We start from the raw sequence: 20,642 nt of genomic DNA, 5'->3' as shown, positions 1-20,642 counted from the left end.
AGTTTTAGAAATCTGACATCTCTTTTCAAACCATGATCGAAAAATTAATAATCGCTGGTATCAAAATCTCTACCAAAAACTGTTTTAAAACTTATAAAATTACAAATTATTTAACTCAATGAATGAACACCAGCTGCTAATAATTTGTTAGCCAACCAGATTTTATATTATCTATTGACATTGACTTGACGACAAAAATAATTAGCTGATAGAAGCGTTACTATCCATGACACATGGATTCATTTTCCACGTGTTTGTATGCGTTAATTAAGGTATATGTCTGATTGTATAAGACTATTAGGCTTACTGTAAAGATAATTACAGTAACTTTTTCATTTGCTGTGTAAACGCCCTGATACAACGATCGCTTCCTTGGGCTAGCTTTAACCCACAATTACTCGCTGGTAGAATGAGTTTAACAATAAAACTGTAACAGAATAAACTAATTCGAAATTTTTTTCGGTCCACCGGTTGCCTTATCCTCAATAAAGTATCTCAGAACACGTTATTGTTGCGTTCTGGCGGGAAGGGAGTGGGGGTCGTTGTTGGGGTTGGAGAAAGTAGGCACACACAGGACTATTAGTTTGGATCTAACGCGAGGATAAGTAAGCGCGTTTTGTTAGATCCCGCCTAACATCAAGAGTAACCACGTTGCTGTTTTTGACACACGTATTTTACTTTTAGTGAAAAGTTTATCTCTATCTAGTTTTTGATCTAAAATGAGCGGGCACAACACGAACGTAATTTTAAGTTATTTGGATGAATCTGACGAAGAAGACAATTTATCGAGTGAACCTGGTGCTGTGCGGGTTAATGTGTCAGACTCTGATGGACCAACGGAAGATGGAGACCATGACAGCGACACAGAACAGTCTGAATATGAAGAAGAACGCAACAACCAAGCTACGCCACTTCACGAAGAACGAAATAACATCAAAACTGTAAGTGGTCAGCGTTTTAGTTAATGTTTCACACTAGAGACCTTATTTATTGGTAAACGATCTTCTTACTAAATGTGCATGAGCCTACATTATCAATAACTACCAGGAAAAATATAATACAAACTTTGCCTGATGCCAAATCAATTGCTCGTAACGCTAAAACAGCGCATGAGTCATGGAAATTATTATTTCCCAACAATTTAGTAGAATTACAAATGAACAGTTGACATTAATGAGTCAGAAGTATGCAAAATGGTGCTAAGAAATGTCCTCAAACAGATTCTTGTGAAATACAACCTTGTATGTCTATTTTGATTTTTGGCTAGTGTGAAAAAGCTAACCGTTTGAACTTGAATGAGATATTGGTAGACAATGGTTCAGCAGCTCCAGAGGTTTTTTAGCAACAATGTCAAAAAGCGCTCCAAACACTATAAGGCTATTTTTATAAGGCTAGTGATGATGAAAAAAATTACTAGTGATGAGTTTCGATGAAAAAAGAATAAGACGAGAGCGTCTGGATAAGGACAACAATACACCAATAATACAGGTTTTTAAGCATTTATCGTATTATCAAATGCCACAAATGTTGGAGAGGTTGGTAGGCTAGACGAATTTGAATTTAGGGGAGGAAGCAAATTCAGACAGTATATAGGTAACAAAACAGTAAAATATGGGATTAAGGTCTATGCAATAGCTTATGCCAGAAAGTATCTTACCAATAATTTAGAAATATCTCCTGGCAAACAGCCACATGGATAATTTAACGTTTGTATCGATAATTAAGTGTTGTAAAAATTGATAAATCTGGACGAAATGTTTCCATAAATAATTATTTCAAGAATATTCATCTTGCCAATTATCTAAATGTAAACCACAGAATGATTATTGTCGGCATTCTGCGTAAAAAACAAGCCCCAACTACTACAAAGGTCATTACCACAGATGAGCCACTTTGAAAACGACCTGCGCGATCACTTGGGCGGGAGGAGAGGTGCCCCACCACGTTTTCCTTCCGCTACCCCTCTTTCACTGCTCGATCTACTTCCTTTACAAGTGAAAACCGAGTGCTTTGCTTCCCTGCGTTGGTGTTATTGGAAATTCACGCTGTTATTGTTATTCTCGTTGTTAGAGAATAACAAATATATTATTTGTTTCAGAGTTAAAACGAATTGCTTCATTTAAAAACTATGCCACACGTCACTTATTATGCTATGCACTGGACTCGCTTGGAAAACCAAGTTTGAGCAAAGTAGTAGATACTCTACCGAGTGAAAGCTGTTTCGACGTTGTTTCAGACTCAGATTCCTGCTGTCACAGTGTTATAGCGTACTCAATTCAAAATTGAAAGCCCTCTCTTTGACTACCATCCAAGTCAGTGTAGGAGATAAACTCTACCAGTAGACTATTGTATAGAAAATTGTGATCCAAGCTATTGCTATAAAACATTAACCAACCAACCACTTAATTTAGACTTGAAATAACTCACTATTAATATTTTTCTGGGGTTGGCTTCAGCAAATGTAGTTTTATGATCAAGACAACCAAAAAAGGCTAATTGAAATAATATTATACATCATCATGTATTGTGATAACTTGTTTTGGTACTCCAAACAAGTTGTTATTGTAAAACGTATTCTGAGCTTACATTATTAGGTCCTATCATTTCCATCTTGTACAATCATCCTATCGGGATCCACCACTATTGATCATGAGCCTAGAGCGTCTGTTATTAACAATTAAGGCCGAGCCTAAGACTTAGTCTTGACTAACACATTTTCAATACAGGTGGCGGCAAAATGCTGCGTGTCAAGAGGACTCCTCAAACAGTACATAGCTGCTGTGGCAGGTAAAATTAATCATTTTTGTCAGCTTTAATATATATATATATATATATATATATATATATATATACTCGTATATGTATTTAAATTTAACTAGCAAAGCACTTGTTCTACACTCTGCATTTCTTCCGTTTATGTTAGTACAGTTTTCTTACGCTGGTGTTTTTCTGTTTTGAATCGCTTCAACTTAATAACAAACTATACTTATACAAATATATTAGTTAATTGCTCTAATTTATACACTTAATGAGGTTACGTATAAAGGAGTTAATCTATCGTAAATGTGTTATTTAATGTTACATCTCAATGTTATGTGTTTCTTCTACTTTGTCAGTTATAGTTAATTGAAAATTAGTATGTCAATTCTTAAAATTTTACCGTTCAAATCTAAAACATCATCATTTATGAACATTTGTCACATAATATAAATTATTTAGGTTTAATTAATTTACTACTCATGTCACAATACTGTTTTAAATGTTGATTTTGTTGCTATAAATAAATTATAATTAGTTGGAACGATTATTCAGGATTGCTAAATAGATCGAAAATATTATTCTTAGTCTTTATTTTTCTTTACACACTTAAATTCTTCAAATATTTCGTCTCTTAGGAAACATTCGATGACGGTTTGGGAGACCTTTGTTGACTGAAGAAGGCTTTCCCGCAAAAAGAATGACGTATGTCAAGATTATAGTTGTGCAACAAATTGTTGTGGACCGGAAATAGTTTGAAAAAACAAACACGCAAACAAAAACAAAAAAGCACAGCGAATAAATTCCTCAGTTATGAATTAATAAAATGTTAAGAAGGGTAGCCGCAAACAAGAATAATTTATAAAAATTGTAAAACCAGTTTCTTATATAGAAGAGTTAGTAATAATATCTAATAATCAGACAGTCAAACCGGGTTGAAAATCATCGCACCATTTTACACAATTAACTGGTTAGTAAACGAGTAATATTTTTCAAAAAATAAGTATAATAATAGCAGGCCATGTTCCGCACATTATTTTATGTTTCAGCATGCTTTCAGCGTTGTGAATTCTTCAACATGCTACGGATGGACCACGCCCATTCTGAAACCATCTCCTTGGACCTGACAGTGAGATTCCTATGACAAGGGATCAAGCTTCTTGGGTTCATCTCTAGTATAGAGCTTGGCAACCTGATATCCCCACTTCCAGCTGGAATTCTGTCGAAATACATCGGGCGCAAGCCAGTCATCCTAGCCACTGGACCTCTCTACATCATCAGCTGGCTGATGGTCATCTTCTACCCTTCAGTAACTATGTTGGGAGCAGCTCGAGTTCTGCAGGGATTCTCGATGGGACTGACATACACCGCTGCACCTGTCTACTTAGGCGAAATCGCTGGCAAATCTACCAGAGGAGCAGTGACAAGCATTATTCTTCAATTCGTGGTGGCTAGGTTTCGTTATACAATACTCTGGTGGGCCCTTTCCTTAGCTTTTACAATTGTATCTACTTTACACTTGCTTTAAACATACCTTTCATTTTGTTATTCTTCTGGCAAAACCTGAGAGTCCTTATTATTATGTCATGAGTGGAAATATTGAAAAAGCGCGCAAATCATTAGCTTGGTTCCGAGACACTTTCAACTGATGAGTTAAAGGAAGAGTTAGAAGAGATCAAATGGAGTGTTGAAGCCAACCAGAGATCAGCTGGTCTACGTGAATATAATAGGAATCCCAGAGGAAAGAAAAGCCCTAACCATTCTGATTGTTGATGACAGGAGCTAGATTACTGAGTGGAACTGGAGCTATCACTGTTTATGCCACTGATATTTTCGATATGACGCCTAACCCTCTCTATATCATCTGATGTAGTAACTATAGCAGTTGGTGTTGTAATGCTAGCTGGAGGGATCTTTAGTGCATTCACCTCAGACTCCTTGGGAAGAAGACCCTTGCTGATGCTGTCATGCATAGGCATTTTCATTTGTCAATTTACCAATGGAACATACTATTTACTTTTATTTTAAAACTTCTTTAGCTGTCTCTACGTTTAGTTGGATCTCTCCAGTTTTAATTCTGATCAATTCCGGTTTATGCACTGCGGGTTTGTATCCTGTATGTTCTCTGTACACTTCGGAACTGTTTAACCCCAATACTAGAGGGATTGTTTCCAGTATTGCCGCCATCACTGTTACTATATTTGCTTTCCTAATGTTGATAATGTATGAGACAGTAAATAATAATTTTGGGTTATATGCCAATTTTTATTTTTACTCGCTCACCATTTTTAATTGGAGGCATTTACTTTTACTTCAACACTCCAGAAACTAAAGGAAAATCTTTTGTCCAGATCAGAAAGGAACTTCTCAAAAATTAAAGTCTGAAATATATGATCATTTCTCTGTTTAGTATAGTTCATATTTAAAAGTTAGTCCCTACTTATTGTATGTATATTTATAAGTGTGTATATACTTTGTATCTTATATACTTTGTGTTATGTATTGTAGAATATTTTGCTCATAAATTCTTAACATTTTCTCTAACACTTTGTTACTTATTTATAATATTCACATTAATATTTATGCCACTTTGCTTCTTCATCATTGCTTTTTACTTTTTGTTAAATGTGAAAGTTTTATATATATTTTGAAACCGTGTTTAAATTTCTTATACAAACCCCGTCAATTTATTCTAGATTATCGTATGTTTGTTTATATATTTAAGTTATATATAAGTTGCGAGACAATAATGGTTAAGATATTATATAAAGTTAGTAAAAATAAACCATCTGGTAACAAACTGTCAGATATCATGTCCATACTGCCCAACTCCTTATTAAAAATCTCTTCTTTGTATATACTTTTAAGTTTTTCATTCAAGTATAAACTGTTACCACAATAGAAGAGTGTGTTCTCTAAAATGTATTTCTTTTAACAGCAGCTAGGTTTAATTTGCAGTCTTCGTTTTAAATTTCAATTGTTAAATGTTTATATTTTGCCACATTCCGTTATGCAAATCGATACTAAAAACATGAATTCAGTATTCAAAAATAATTGCATGATCTTTGGGTTGTAGTTTATTTATTGAGGTACCGCGTGAGCTTATTTATTTAAAACATTAAACGATAAAAAAATATTGTACAAATGTACGAAATGCTAACTATTAGAAACTTTGTGATAAAAGAGATTTAACAAAGTCTGTTAATCAGGGTGATATAATGAGCGTGAATTTATCTATATACATTTTTTTATATTTTGCTTAGTTATCACCAAGGGTTCTGGTGAAATTCCTCTTCGGCCAGTCTGCCTTTATGTATGGGTGTATGTTTTCCCACTGGTATCTCAAGAATAATTTGAGCCAGAGACTGAAATTTCGATGCATTTTTCAACGAAGCCTGTTTACACTCCTATATAATAAAATGTTTTAAAGAATTTGTGTGTGTATTAGTTTTTAACAAATTTATATTAAGAGATTCCAGAGTGTTGTTTGTCTGCACGTAATCATTTTATTTTTCCAAGCTATTAGTATCGTGTACGTTTATTTCTTTAAATTACTGATATTTTATCTTAGATTACACAGAAGTAATTTTTGGCTCTCTTTCCTGTGAGCTAAAAACGTTACAAAGAGGAAGAGTTTCACAACGATAGAAAAGGCACTTTTATTATGTTTTCAATACTTTAATTGTTTTCATGATTCAAAGGCAATTAGCTTCTAGTAAAGTAGTTTAAAACTCCAAATTTACCATTCAATTGTCGATTTTGTATAAATTAAATACCACGCTCTAGTAGCAGTTATGAAAGATTCGCTTAGCTCAATTATACACTTTTACATGTATTTGCATAAACATAATTATGACATTTAATATAATTATATCACGGTAGGAAAGATAAAGTTTGCTATTAAAGAATATAACTTATTCTGTTCAACCTATGCCCGATAACAATAAAACAAATATATAAATATCGTTTATTTCATTTATTCACATATTTATAAACTCTTAGGCTAAAAAAGGAGAAGGTATGGTAAAGTGCTTAATGTAATATATCAAATTAGCATTATTTAATTTAACAATTAATAAATGCTAAATCAATTGCTGTACAAACTGAAAGCCCTATACAAACATTACAATTAAAATGTTCGGGCTTTTTAGTTCCAAATGATTTATATAATATCATCAAAAGATATTTTGTGTTGAAGTTATTTTGTGTCCTACCCGATATGATGGACAAGTTGGTTAATCGTTTTGTCCTGTCAAGTGATATATTTTATTATAATCAATTTACTAAAAACCTCTTTCATTTAATTAAACTGATACTGGTATTGTGAGAAACATTCTTAAAGCTGTGATAATATTAGGATAGGCATCATTTAGACCGTTTTGGTAAATATAAATCAACAGTTCGAATGGAGTAGCCTTTTTTATGTTAGGGCCTAAATCCAATGGATGATACTTGAAATTTTTCCACTTCTATTTGCAACTCGCTCTTATCTAAATCATCTGTGTAAGTGAGCCAGTTTCATTTGCGTGGTTCTTTCATTCTTTTTTCAGATCCAGCTCCATCCAAGAAACATGTTACAGTAAAAACCTCCTATCTATTTTTGGAGGAAGCAAAAAATTGTACAGGCAATTAAGAGTGTCGAAGTAGGTCTGTATCTAAATTGATAAGCTAGCGACGTTTGCACCAACCACATTTAGCAAAAGTACATGGTACAAATGAGTTAGAGAGCTTTCAGCAAGATTCGAGCATAAACGCTCTTTGCCGGCCATGTTTGATCCGTTATCGTAACATTGGCCTCTACAGTCTTTTATATCTAAACCCTCATTTTTTATTCTTTCCAATATTTTTTCAGACTATAATTTAAGAAACTTAAAGGAAAAAGAGCCTACATGCTTTCATGACCTGTGCGTAGACTCAAAGTTAAAATTGTAGGTTTATGGTTTTTTTTATCTTGAGCATATTAATTAATTTTATATACTTATGGATTGAAAGAATTAACTGAAGTAAAATCAATGATTTTATTTCATTAATTCTGTTAATTTGTTATATTTAGAAAAAATTAGGAAAGCATAAAGTCATGAGTGAAAGATTTTCAAAACTGGGACATTGTGTGCCAGGGGAGGAATCCTAAGGTCAATTAGTTTTTTTTTTAGTTTGAGTAATTATTATGTAATATTAAGTAGTATGGGAATTTTGAAGAGAAAATAGGAATATTTGAAGAACGTATTATTTCATCTGTTATCCCTATATCAACACAATTGTAGATAGAAGCTTATAAGTGACAGCGTCACAAAAAATCTAGATAATAACTGTTATATTTATGATTAAATTAAATGTATAAAAGAAAAATCTGCTTGTGTTGCGGGTTGAATACTAGGGGGTGCTAATTCAGAGACTGGGCCATACCCATGCGCTGAATAAGCATCCTTTGGAATTTGGTGCTTATTCCAGGAGGTGCTAAAAGCAGCGTCTCCGATGTTTAGATGGGTGACCGACAGAGCGATTCTGACCTTGCAAGTAGCCCCCCCTACCGAGCCATTAGTGGTGGCTAGAAAGTAACCTTGGACCTGACAGTGATGATTCCAATTAAGAAGGAACAATCGTCCCGGGTCATTCCTATCATAGGCCTTTGCCTTCCATCACTCACATCCAACTACATAGGACACAAGCCACTCATCCTTGCCACTGGACCACTCTACATCGTCAGTTGGCTGCTGATCGTCTTCTACCCTTCAGTAACTATGTTGGGAGCAGCTCGGCTCCTGCAAGGCCTCACGATGGGACTTACATACACCCGCTGCTCCTGTGTACTTTGGGCGAAATTGCTAGCAAAGCCAACAGACGAGAAGACATCACGAGCATCTTCTTCAATTTGTGGTGGCTGGGATATCTCATCCAGTATGCAGTGGGGACCTTTCCTTAGTTTTTATAACTTCACGTATTTTCACGCTCTCTTTGAACATACATTTCATGATGCTATTCTTCTAGCAACCTGAGAGCCCTTATTATCACGTGATGTGTGGAGGTATGGGAAAAGCGCGCACCTCATTAACTTGGTTCAGGGACGCAGCATTTGACGAGTTGCAAGAAGAATTAGAAGAGATAAAAGAGAAGTGTTGACCTCCTCAGTTGGAAGAAAAGGACTCACAATGGAACTCAGTGGAACTGGAACTATCACTGTTTATGAAACTCAGAATTCAATATGACCCCTAAACTTCCATTCTAACCCGACGCAGTCACTATATCACTCGGTTATTGTAATGTTAATCGGAGGCGTCATCACTTCACAGCTAATATTTCCTATTGTTTAAGACTTCAGTAGAAATCTCATTTATTTGGATTGCTCCAGTTTTAATTTTCATCTACTCTAGTTTATGCACTGCATGGTTGTAGCCCTTCTATTCTGTATATCCTCAAAACGGCTGAAATCTTCCGTAGTTATCTTCCTTCTAGAGGCTGTACACTTTCTAAAACCATGAGCTTTGAAACGTGGTAATTAAATTAACCCAACGCCTTGAAATATATTCTGATCAAGCTATACGAGTGTGTTACGTTATTGCCTTTGAGAAATTGAAGGCTCTACAACATATTTTCACGCGTCTGTACTGTATAGTAGCTGTACATAAAATATTCTGGCTTACTGATAAACATTGAATAAATTATTCATTCTAACATCTACAATCATTACGCTAATATTGGGTCCACGTATTTTTTAAATGTATTTTATTTATTTTTACTCAATTTTCCTCTGGCAAACATTTATATTGAAAAGACCTGTAACAATTTTTCAGGTTCAAATCCTCTTGTATTTTACTAAAAATGTAAAACAAAATTACAAATAACTTATATAATAAATTATTGATTACAACGATTGGCAGAAAAAAGAAGATTTTTACGGAATTATAATATTGTTTCAAATATGATCTTCCTAAATAGTTTTAAATAAGGATATGTGTAAATTTATAAACACGTTAGGCCCATTAGTACAAAAACATAGGTGGTGTATCATGGCGAGAGGACGAGGGGGGAAAAATTGTAATTATAAACTAATGTTTGGACTTAACTTATGTAACACTACTGTACAATACTTAATGGTTGTTTATATAAAAAAAAAAACAACTTTTAGAATTTTCTCTTAAAATACTGGTAATTGAAATTAGTAGTTCATATACGTTTCATAGATTCTTTCGTCAAAAAGCATTTTAAAATTGCATTAATAATAATGGAACAAAATATTTTAAGATTATTGAGGTATTGTCCGAGGGAAATTTTAGACGAAAAGTTTAAGAAATTCTCTACAATGGAAATTCAGTTGAATTAAAATATTTGATCGTGGAATAATTATCCTAATGATGTCATTGTTTTAAGAGAGTAAGCCTACGAAGACAAATAATGTCAGTGAAAATAAATTACTAAAAGCTATTTACAAGAGCAATTACTCTCCTATAATTACACTTCATGAAATGTTGTATTACAGCACAAACATACTGTATTTATGTTCAATTGCATCAGGTTATTATCAGACATTCAAAACAAATTCATGGCACTTATAATTGGTGCAAATCCATTCTTTTCATATCTCCCACTTGAACACTTCATTGGATGTTAACTCGTGAGATCGATCTCAGGCAATAAATTCAATCTCGCCCAGTCCAATTATGGCCAAATATTAACTCATTGGCTGAGCGTTTATCTAAGCATATCAATCGAGGGACTGAAAAATTGTATTTCAATCTCTCTGTCGGTCCGTACGATATCTCGAAAACCAAATAACCTAAAGAATTCAAATTTTAAATGTAGGTTTATTTCTATATATGTAACAATGGTGCATGCATGACATTCCAGGAATTTAGGCTGAGCGTTAGTGAACACTTTTAAATTGGTTATAGGTAATCATGATAGCAAAATAAAGTAGAATAAGAAACAAATTTGTAAACAAAACTGAAAATAATCATTTGAGATATTTATATGTGACATACCTAACTACCCAAACACGTACAGATTCAGCATAATCTTCTTTCTGGTTACTTGGCGCGTAGCATAGAGTAAAAAGAAAAGTATGTAGACTTTTATTATTTAAACACTGCTATGGAACTCCAACTTAATTAACAACAATATGAATGTATAATGTGGCAAGATATTACGAGGAATATTCCATCTGCAGAGTTGAAATATTGTACGATACTGTCATTAAAGCCCACCAATCAGTAAGTGCACTCTATTTCATTTTGTTTGCCGGAGGGTGTAAACATTTATCTTCTGAATGACTGTCTGCCTGTCCCTAGTACATCTCTAGAGTTGAAACTTTACAAGTAGTCTCAGTGAAGTCTGTTACTGGACACATGGTACGGCATACCACTACCTTGTTTAGTGGTTTATGAAATTGTATTATATGTGTTACGATACGATATACTCGTACTGACTGAATGAACCAACACTACAAATGTCACTGTCAGGAGTGAGAGTGATAGTCATTTTACAGAGGACATTGAAATACTCACAATTAAACAATACTATTAAGAACAAGGCACACTGACCTAAGGCATAATATTATAAAACATAAGATGGATAGTACATAGGAAATAATAAAAAAAGAAGCCTACAATTGATTTTTTTTCTTAATTTAAGAGGATAAGAATTATGGAAATAGTGTGATTTATATTCACTAGTGAAACGGCCATGTAAATTGCCCGCCCAACCACTAGTGAATGTGAACTGGACTTGGTCTCATATGGAGGGGAATATGAAGATGCAATCGAATTTTGAGTTGAAAGATGTTGTTTATGTTAAATTCAAAGCTATTTAAGACATCTTCTCTAAATACAGAAAAAGTAGAAACATGGTTCATCAAATGCAAAACCAAGCAAGCCCCAAAAAATGTTGAAGATTCAATAAATGTGAAATGTTTACACAATTTACATGAGTTATAGCTTCAAAGAATGACATTTTTTGTATTCATTTATGACCTAAGAATGCCATATCTTTTTAGTTAAAAACAATTTGTGTAAATGTATAAAAAATGTTATGATCACTCTTGTTGGCATTATTGAAGTAGGAAGTATTGACAGTTATTAAATCATATCAAAATAAAAACTGCCAAAGATTAATAATTGAAATGTTTACATAATTTTAAATAAGTCAAACCAAGAAGTGACATGTTTTGTAACATTTACGACTTAATGGAATTATATTTTATAATGAAATAAAATTTAAGGAATCACACATTTTTAATATATGTTTTCTTATCGAAATTACATCCTTTTATGGCCTTATTCAACCCTAAGGTATAACTCATCAGAATATTGTAAAATTGCTTCTCGAAACTCGATGTTCGGATTACACCGTACATTTTGATTATATTAACTACATAAGGCAGCCCGAGGATGTCGGTTTTACCGTACCAAAATTTATAGCAATTGGATGGGTTATCTCTTGTGTAAACCAATATAATCAGACTATCCAATCGCCGTCAATTAACTATCGCACAAATACGGATTATTGTAGAATCCAAGTACTTAAGTCTATAGTTTTTTTTTTTTTTTTATTACACTCTTTTTCATGTATATTCTTAGGTTTCCTTGTATTTGTTGTACACTGTTCGTATGTTTCTGCACTCCTATCCACAAGTGTTCTCCTGATATCACTGTAATCGCCTTGTAAACTACATTTTTATTTGTTTATAATAATATACTTTTTTACAATGTATTAGTACACAACAGGGCTCAATGTGTCAAGAATGTTGAAACCAAAACTTGGTGACCAAAAAATGACTGCACAACCTAAAACGACATGTAAACTGTTTCAGTTCAAATTCAGGGAAAGCCTAACTTTGTAATTATTAGAGTACTTCTCTTAAAAAATGCTAGAATAATCTATGCCTAAAGTATCCGCTATCTGGCCTGGGGCAAAGATTGTGTCTTGTGCAACACATTGTGAATACAGATGGCGGTGAAGTGTGGCAAGTCAAGGGGACTTCTCAATCAGTACATAGCTGCTGTCGCAGGTAAACTTTTATTCCAGGTACTTTTCTACTGTTCTACCTTTTTAAATAGAAAAACTCTTCACTGCCAGCTATACTGCAGTATATTCCTTCTCTACCACTTATATAGACTACCACTCTAGTAAGTTGGTTAGTAAGCAGGCCAGTAACACACCATAGAAATGCTAAAGTTTAAGTGTCAAACATAAATACGTAGGAAAATTAGATTAGGAAAAATTAGACGTATGAAACTGAATTAGTTTACTTTTAGTGAAAAGTTTATCTCTATCTAGTTTTTGATCTAAAATGAGCGGGCACCAACACGAACGTAATTTTAAGTTATTTGGATGAATCTGACGAAGAAGACAATTTATCGAGTGAACCTGGTGCTGTGCGGGTTAATGTGTCAGACTCTGATGGACCAACGGAAGATGGAGACCATGACAGCGACACAGAACAGTCTGAATATGAAGAAGACGCAACAACCAAGCAACGCCACTTCACGAAGAACGAAATAACATCAAAACTGTAAGTGGTCAGCGTTTTAGTTAATGTTTTCACACTAGAGACCTTATTTATTGGTAAACGATCTTCTTACTAAATGTGCATGAGCCTACAATTATCAATAACTACCAGGAAAAAATATAATACAAACTTTGCCTGATGCCAAACCAATTTGCTCGTAACGCTAAAACAGCTCATGAGTCATGGAAATTATTATTTCCCAACAATTTAGTAGAATTACAAATGAACAGTTGACATTAATGAGTCAGAAGTATGCAAAATGGTGCTAAGAAATGTCCCTCAAACAGATTCTTGTGAAATACAACCTTGTATGTCTATTTTTGATTTTTGGCTAGTGTGAAAAAGCTAACCGTTTGAACTTGAATGAGATATTGGTAGACAATTGGTTCAGCAGCTCCAGAGGTTTTTTAGCAACAATGTCAAAAAGCGCTCCAAACACTATAAGGCTATTTTTATAAGGCTAGTGATGATGAAAAAAATGACTAGTGATGAGGTTCGATGAAAAAAGATTAAGAACGAGAGCGTCCTGGATAAGGACAACAATGCACCAATAATAACAGGTTTTTAAGCATTTATCGTATTATCAAATGCCACAAATGTTGGAGAGGTTGGTTGGTAGGCTAGACGAATTTTGAATTTAGGGGAGGAAGCAAATTCAGACAGTATATAGGTAACAAAACAGTAAAATATGGGATTAAGGTCTATGCAATAGCTTATGCCAGAAAGTATCTTACCAATAATTTAGAAATATCTCCTGGCAAACAGCCACATGGATAATTTAACGTTTGTATCGATAATTAAGTGTTGTAAAAATTGATAAATCTGGACGAAATGTTTCCATAAATAATTATTTCAAGAATATTCCTCTTGCCAATTATCTAAATGTAAACCACAGAATGATTATTGTCGGCATTCTGCGTAAAAAACAAGCCCCAACTACTACAAAGGTCATTACCACAGATGAGCCACTTTGAAAACGACCTGCGCGATTACTTGGGCGGGAGGAGAGGTGCCCCACCACGTTCTCCTTCCGCTACCCCTCTTTCACTGCTCGATCTACTTCCTTAACAAGTGAAAACCGAGTGCTTTGCTTCCCTGCGTTGGTGTTATTGGAGATTCACGCTGTTATTGTTATTCTCGTTGTTAGGGAATGACATATAAATTTGTTTCAGAATTAAAACGAATTGCTTCCTTTAAAAACTATGCCACACGTCACTTATTATGCTATGCACTGGACTCACTTGGAAAACCAAGTTTGAGCAAAGTAGTAGATACTCCACCAAGTGAAAGCTGTTTCGACGTTGTTTCAGACACAGATTCCTGCTGTCACAGTGTTATTATAGCGTACTCAATTCAAAATTGAAAGCCCTCTCTTTGAGAACCATCCAAGTCAGTGTAGGAGATAAACTCTACCAGTAGACTATTGTATAGAAAATTGTGATCCAAGCTATTGCTATAAAACATTAACCAACCAACCACTTAATTTAGACTTGAAATAACTCACTATTAATATTTTTCTGGGGTTGGCTTCAGCAAATGTAGTTTTGTGATCAAGACAACCAAAAAAGGCTAATTGAAATAATAGTATACATCATCATGTATTGTGATAACTTTTTTTGGTACTCCAAACAAGTTGTTATTGTAAAACGTATTCTGAGCTTACATTATTAGGTCCTATCATTTCCATCTTGTACAATCATCCTATCGGAATCCACCACTATTGATCATGAGCCTAGAGCGTCTGTTATTAACAATTAAGGCCGAGCCTAAGACTTAGTCTTGACTAACACATTTTCAATACAGGTGGCGGCAAAATGCTGCGTGTCAAGAGGACTCCTCAAACAGTACCTACATAGCTGCTGTGGCAGGTAAAATTAATCATTTTTGTCAGCTTTAATATATATATATATATATATATATATATTATATATATATATATACTCGTATATGTATTTAATTTAACTAGCAAAGCACTTGCTCTACACTCTGTATTTCTTCCGTTTATGTTATTACAGTTTTCTTACGCTGGTGTTTCTGTTTTGAATTGCTTCAACTTAATAACAAACTATACTTATACAAATATATTAGTTGATTGCTCTAATTTATACACTTAATGAGGTTACGTATAAAGGAGTTAATCTATCGTAAATGTGTTATTTAATGTTACATCTCAATGTTATGTTTCTTCTACTTTGTCAGTTATAGTTAATTGAAAATTAGTATGTCAATTCTTAAAAATTGTACCGTTCAAATCTAAAACATCATCATTCATGAACATTTGTCACATAATATAAATTATTTAGGTTTAATTAATTTACTACTCATGTCACAATACTGTTTTAAATGTTGATTTTGTTGCTATAATAAATTATAATTAATTGGAACGATTATTCAGGATTGGTAAATAGATCGAAAATATGTATTCTTAGTCTTTATTTTTCTTTACACACTTAAATTCTTCAAATATTTCGTCTCTTAGGAACATTCGATGACGGTTTGGAAGACATTTGTTGACTGAAGAAGGCTTTCCGCAAAAAGAATGACGTATGTCAAGATTATAGTTGTGCAACAAATCGTTGTGGACCGGAATAGTTTGAAAAACAAACACGCAAACAAAAACAAAAAGCACAGCGAATAAATTCCTCAGTTATGAATTAATAAAATGTTAAGAAGGGTAGCCGCAAACAAGAATAATTTATAAAAATTGTAAAACCAGATTTCTTATTATAGAAGAGTTAGGAATAATATCTAATAATCAGACAGTCAAACCGGGTTGAAAATCATCGCACCATTTACACAATTAACTGTTAGTAGACGAGTAATGTTAAAAAAAAATAAGTATAATAATAGCAGGCCATGTTCCGCACATTATTTTATGTTTCAGCATGCTTCAGCGTTGTGAATTCTTCAACATGCTACGGATGGACCACGCCCATTCTGAACCATCTCCTTGGACCTGACAGTGAGATTCCTATGACAAGGGATCAAGCTTCTTGGGTCATCTCTAGTATAGAGCTTGGCAACCTGATATCCCCACTTCCAGCTGGAATTCTGTCGAAATACATCGGGCGCAAGCCAGTCATCCTAGCGACTGGACCTCTCTACATCATCAGCTGGCTGATGGTCATCTTCTACCCTTCAGTAACTATGTTGGGAGCAGCTCGAGTTCTGCAGGGGTTCTCGATGGGACTGACATACACCGCTGCACCTGTCTACTTAGGCGAAATCGCTGGCAAATCGACCAGAGGAGCAGTGACAAGCATATTCTTCAATTCGTGGTGGCTAGGTTTCGTTATACAATACTCAGTGGGCCCTTTTCTTAGCTTTTACAATTGTATCTACTTTACACTTGCTTTAAACATACCTTTCATTTTGTTATTCTTCTGGCAACCTGAGAGTCCTTATTATTATGTCATGAGTGGAAATATTGAAAAAGCGCGCAAATCATTAGCTTGGTTCCGAGACACTTCAACTGATGAGTTAAAGGAAGAGTTAGAAGAGATCAAATGGAGTGTTGAAGCCAACCAGAGATCAGCTGGGCTACGTGATATAATAGGAATCCCAGAGGAAAGAAAAGCCCTAACCATTCTGATGTTGATGACAGGAGGTAGAGTACTCTGTGGAACTGGAGTTATCAATGTTTATGCCACTGATATTTTCGATATGACGCCTAACCTCTCTATATCATCTGATGTAGTAACTATAGCAGTTGGTGTTGTAATGCTAGCTGGAGGGATCTTTAGTGCATTCACCTCAGACTCCTTGGGAAGAAGACCCTTGCTGATGCTGTCATGCATAGGCATTTTCATTTGTCAATTTACCAATGGAACATACTATTTACTTTTATTTAAAACTTCTTTAGCTGTCTCTACGTTTAGTTGGATCTCTCCAGTTTTAATTCTGATCAACTCCGGTTTATGCACTGCGGGTTTGTATCCTGTATGTTCTCTGTACACTTCGGAACTGTTTAACCCCAATACTAGAGGGATTGTTTCCAGTATTGCCGCCATCACTGTTACTATATTTGCTTTCCTAATGTTGATAATGTATGAGACAGTAAATAATAATTTTGGGTTATATGCCAATTTTTATTTTTACTCGCTCACCATTTTAATTGGAGGCATTTACTTTTACTTCAACACTCCAGAAACTAAAGGAAAATCTTTTGTCCAGATCAGAAAGGAACTTCTCAAAATTAAAGTCTGAAATATATGATCATTTCTCTGTTTAGTATAGTTTATATTTAAAAGTTACTCCTACTTATTATATATTTATAAGTGTGTATATACTTTGTATCTTATATACTTTGTGTTATGTATTGTAGAATATCTTTGCTCATAAATTCTTAACATTTTCTCTAACACTTTGTTACTTATTTATAATATTCACATTAATATTTATGCCACTTTGCTTCTTCATCATTGCTTTTACTTTTTTTTAAATGTGAAAGTTTTATATATATTTTGAAACCGAGTTTAAATTTCTTATACAAACCCCTCAATTTATTCTAGATTATCGTATGTTTGTTTATATATTTAAGTTATATATAAGTTGCGAGACAATAATGGTTAAGATATTATATAAAGTTAGTAAAATAAACCATCTGGTAACAAACTGTCAGATATCAAGTCCATACTGCCCAACTCCTTATTAAAAATCTCTTCTCTTGTATATACTTTTAAGTTTTCCATTCAAGTATAAACTGTTACCACAATAGAAGAGTGTGTTCTCTATAATGTATTTCTTTAACAGAAGCTAGGTTTAATTTGCAGCCTTCGTTTTAAATTTCAATTGTTAAATGTTTATATTTTGCCACATTCCGTTATGCAAATCGATACTAAAAACATGAATTCAGTATTCAAAAATAATTGCACGATCTTTGGGTTGTAGTTTATTTATTGAGGTACCGCGTGAGCTTATTTATTTAAAACATTAAACGATAAAAAATATTGTACAAATGTACGAAATGCTAACTATTAGAAACTTTGTGATAAAAGAGATTTAACAAAGTCTGCTAATCAGGGTGATATAATGAGCGTGAATTTATCTATATACATTTTTTATATTTTGCTTAGTTATCACCAAGGGTTCTGGTGAAATTCCTCTTCGGCCAGTCTGCCTTTATGTATGGGTGTATGTTTTCCACTGGTATCTCAAGAATAAGTTGAGCCAGAGACTGAAATTTCGATGCATTTTCAGCGAAGCCTGTTACACTCCTATATAATAAAATGTTTTAAAGAATTTGTGTGTGTATTAGTTTTAACAAATTTATATTAAGAGATTCCAGAGTGTTGTTTGTCTGCACGTAATCATTTTATTTTTCCAAGCTATTAGTATCGTGTACGTGTATTTCTTTAAATTACTGATATTTTATCTTAGATTACACAGAAGTAATTTTTGGCTCTTTCCTGTGAGCTAAAACGTTACAAAGAGGAAGAGTTTCACAACGATAGAAAAGGCACTTTATTATGTTTTCAATACTTTAATTGTTTTCATGATTCAAAGGCAATTAGCTTCTAGTAAATTAGTAAAACTCCAAATTTACCATTCAATTGTCGATTTGTATAAATTAATACCACGGTCTAGTAGCAGTTATGAAAGATTCACCTAGCTCAATTATACACTTTTACATGTATTTGTATAAACATAATTATGACATTTAATATAATTATATCACGGTAGGAAAGATAAAGTTTGCTATTAAAGAATATAACTTATTCTGTTCAACCTATGCCCGATAACAATAAAACAAATATATAAATATCGTTTATTTCATTTATTCACAATTTATAAACTCTTAGGCTAAAAAGGAGAAGGTATGGTAAAGTGCTTAATGTAATATATCAAATTAGCATTATTTAATTTAACAATTAATAAATGGTAAATCAATTGCTGTACAAACTGAAAGCCCTATACAAACATTACAATTAAAATGTTCGGGCTTTTTAGTTCCAAATGATTTATAATATCATCAAAAGATATTTTGTGTTGAAGTTATTTTGTGTCCTACCGATATGATGGACAAGTTGGTTAATCGTTTTGTCCTGTCAAAGTGATATATTTTATTATAATCAATTTACTAAAACCTCTTTCATTTGATTAAACTGATACTGGTATTGTGAGAAACATTCTTAAAGCTGTGCTAATATTGGGATAGGCATCATTTAGACCGTTTTGGTAAATATAAATCAACAGTTCCAGTGGAGTAGCCTTTTTTATGTTAGGGCCTAAATCCAATGGATGATACTTGAAATTTTCCACTTCTATTTCCAACTCGTTCTTATCTAAATCATCTGTGTAAGTGAGCCAGTTCATTTGCGTGGTTCTTTAATTCCTTTTCAGATCCAGCTCCATCCAAGAAACCAAATAACCCATTCATATTTTTTATGGCTTCAAACCGTTGCCGCAGTTCAGACAAGAATCCTATCTATTATTTGAATAACGAACAGTTTTTTTTTCCCCTTTGAAAGTTTGTTTACTTCATCTTCTGCTTTTTATCAATAGTCCGTTTCTTTTTCCACTTACGTACTTCTTTTAAGTGTGTACCTTAGTTGATGTTGGTGAAACGTCTTTGGCATCTTTCACTACATCAGCCGAACAATTTTATCGTTGTGATTCTAATTCTGTAATTAATTTACTAATGTCTTGTGCCGATCTATCGACAGTGATGTCCTCCTTTTGTGGAAGCTTATTGACGATGTCATGCGGCCTAACTGTTTGTACCAAAAACAGGAGAGAACAACAAATTCAAACGCACTAACATTTTTTAGGAGAGAGTTTGCTTCTGTTTTCGTTTCAGATGTTGTTAGTGTACTAGTGTTTAGTTCATTCAGAGCATCTACAATTTTTCCTAAGTGCTTATACACAACAGTTACAGCTTTCCTATTCGTCGACCATCTGGAATTACTCTGTAGTTTTAGAGATAGAGGAACATGTTACAGTAAAACCTCCTATCTATTTTTGGAGGAAGCAAAAAAGTGTACAGGCAATTAAGAGTGTCGAAGTAGGTCTGTATCTAAATTGATAAGCTAGCGGCGTTTGCACCAACCACATTTAGCAAAAGTACATGGTACAAATGAGGCTAGAGAGCTTTCTGGAGATTCGAGCATAAACGCTCTTTGCCGGCCATGTTTGATCCGTTATCGTAACATTGGCCTCTACAGTCTTTTATATCTAAACCCTCATTTTTATTCTTTCCAATATTTTTTCAGACTATAATTAAAAAACTTAATTAAGAAACTTAAAGGAAAAAGAGCCTACATGGGCTTTAATGACCTGTGCGTAGACTCAAAGTTGAAATTGTAGGTTTATGGTTTTTTTTATCTTTGAGCATATTAATTAATTGTATATACTTATGAATTGAAAGAATTAACTGAAGTAA

At 33.7% G+C, this 20,642-nt stretch overlaps 1 protein-coding gene across 1 annotated transcript; it reads left to right on the top strand.

Moving 5' to 3' along the window:
* Window positions 1-369: 369 nt before the first annotated feature.
* LOC124360119 (facilitated trehalose transporter Tret1-like) lies at window positions 370-19,040 on the top strand. Its single transcript, XM_046813451.1, has 3 exons — window positions 370-941; window positions 2,727-2,787; window positions 16,146-19,040. Exons 1-3 carry the CDS (start codon window positions 720-722, stop codon window positions 17,465-17,467), a joined length of 1,605 nt encoding a protein of 534 aa, XP_046669407.1. The 5' UTR covers window positions 370-719; the 3' UTR covers window positions 17,468-19,040.
* The last annotated feature ends 1,602 nt before the right edge of the window (window positions 19,041-20,642 follow it).

The sequence above is a fragment of the Homalodisca vitripennis genome, chromosome 4 (genome assembly GCF_021130785.1).
Source record: "Homalodisca vitripennis isolate AUS2020 chromosome 4, UT_GWSS_2.1, whole genome shotgun sequence".
Taxonomy (NCBI): Eukaryota; Metazoa; Arthropoda; class Insecta; order Hemiptera; family Cicadellidae; genus Homalodisca; species Homalodisca vitripennis.
Note: the sequence above shows the minus strand (reverse complement) of the source record. Positions and strands in the feature narration are given on the sequence as shown.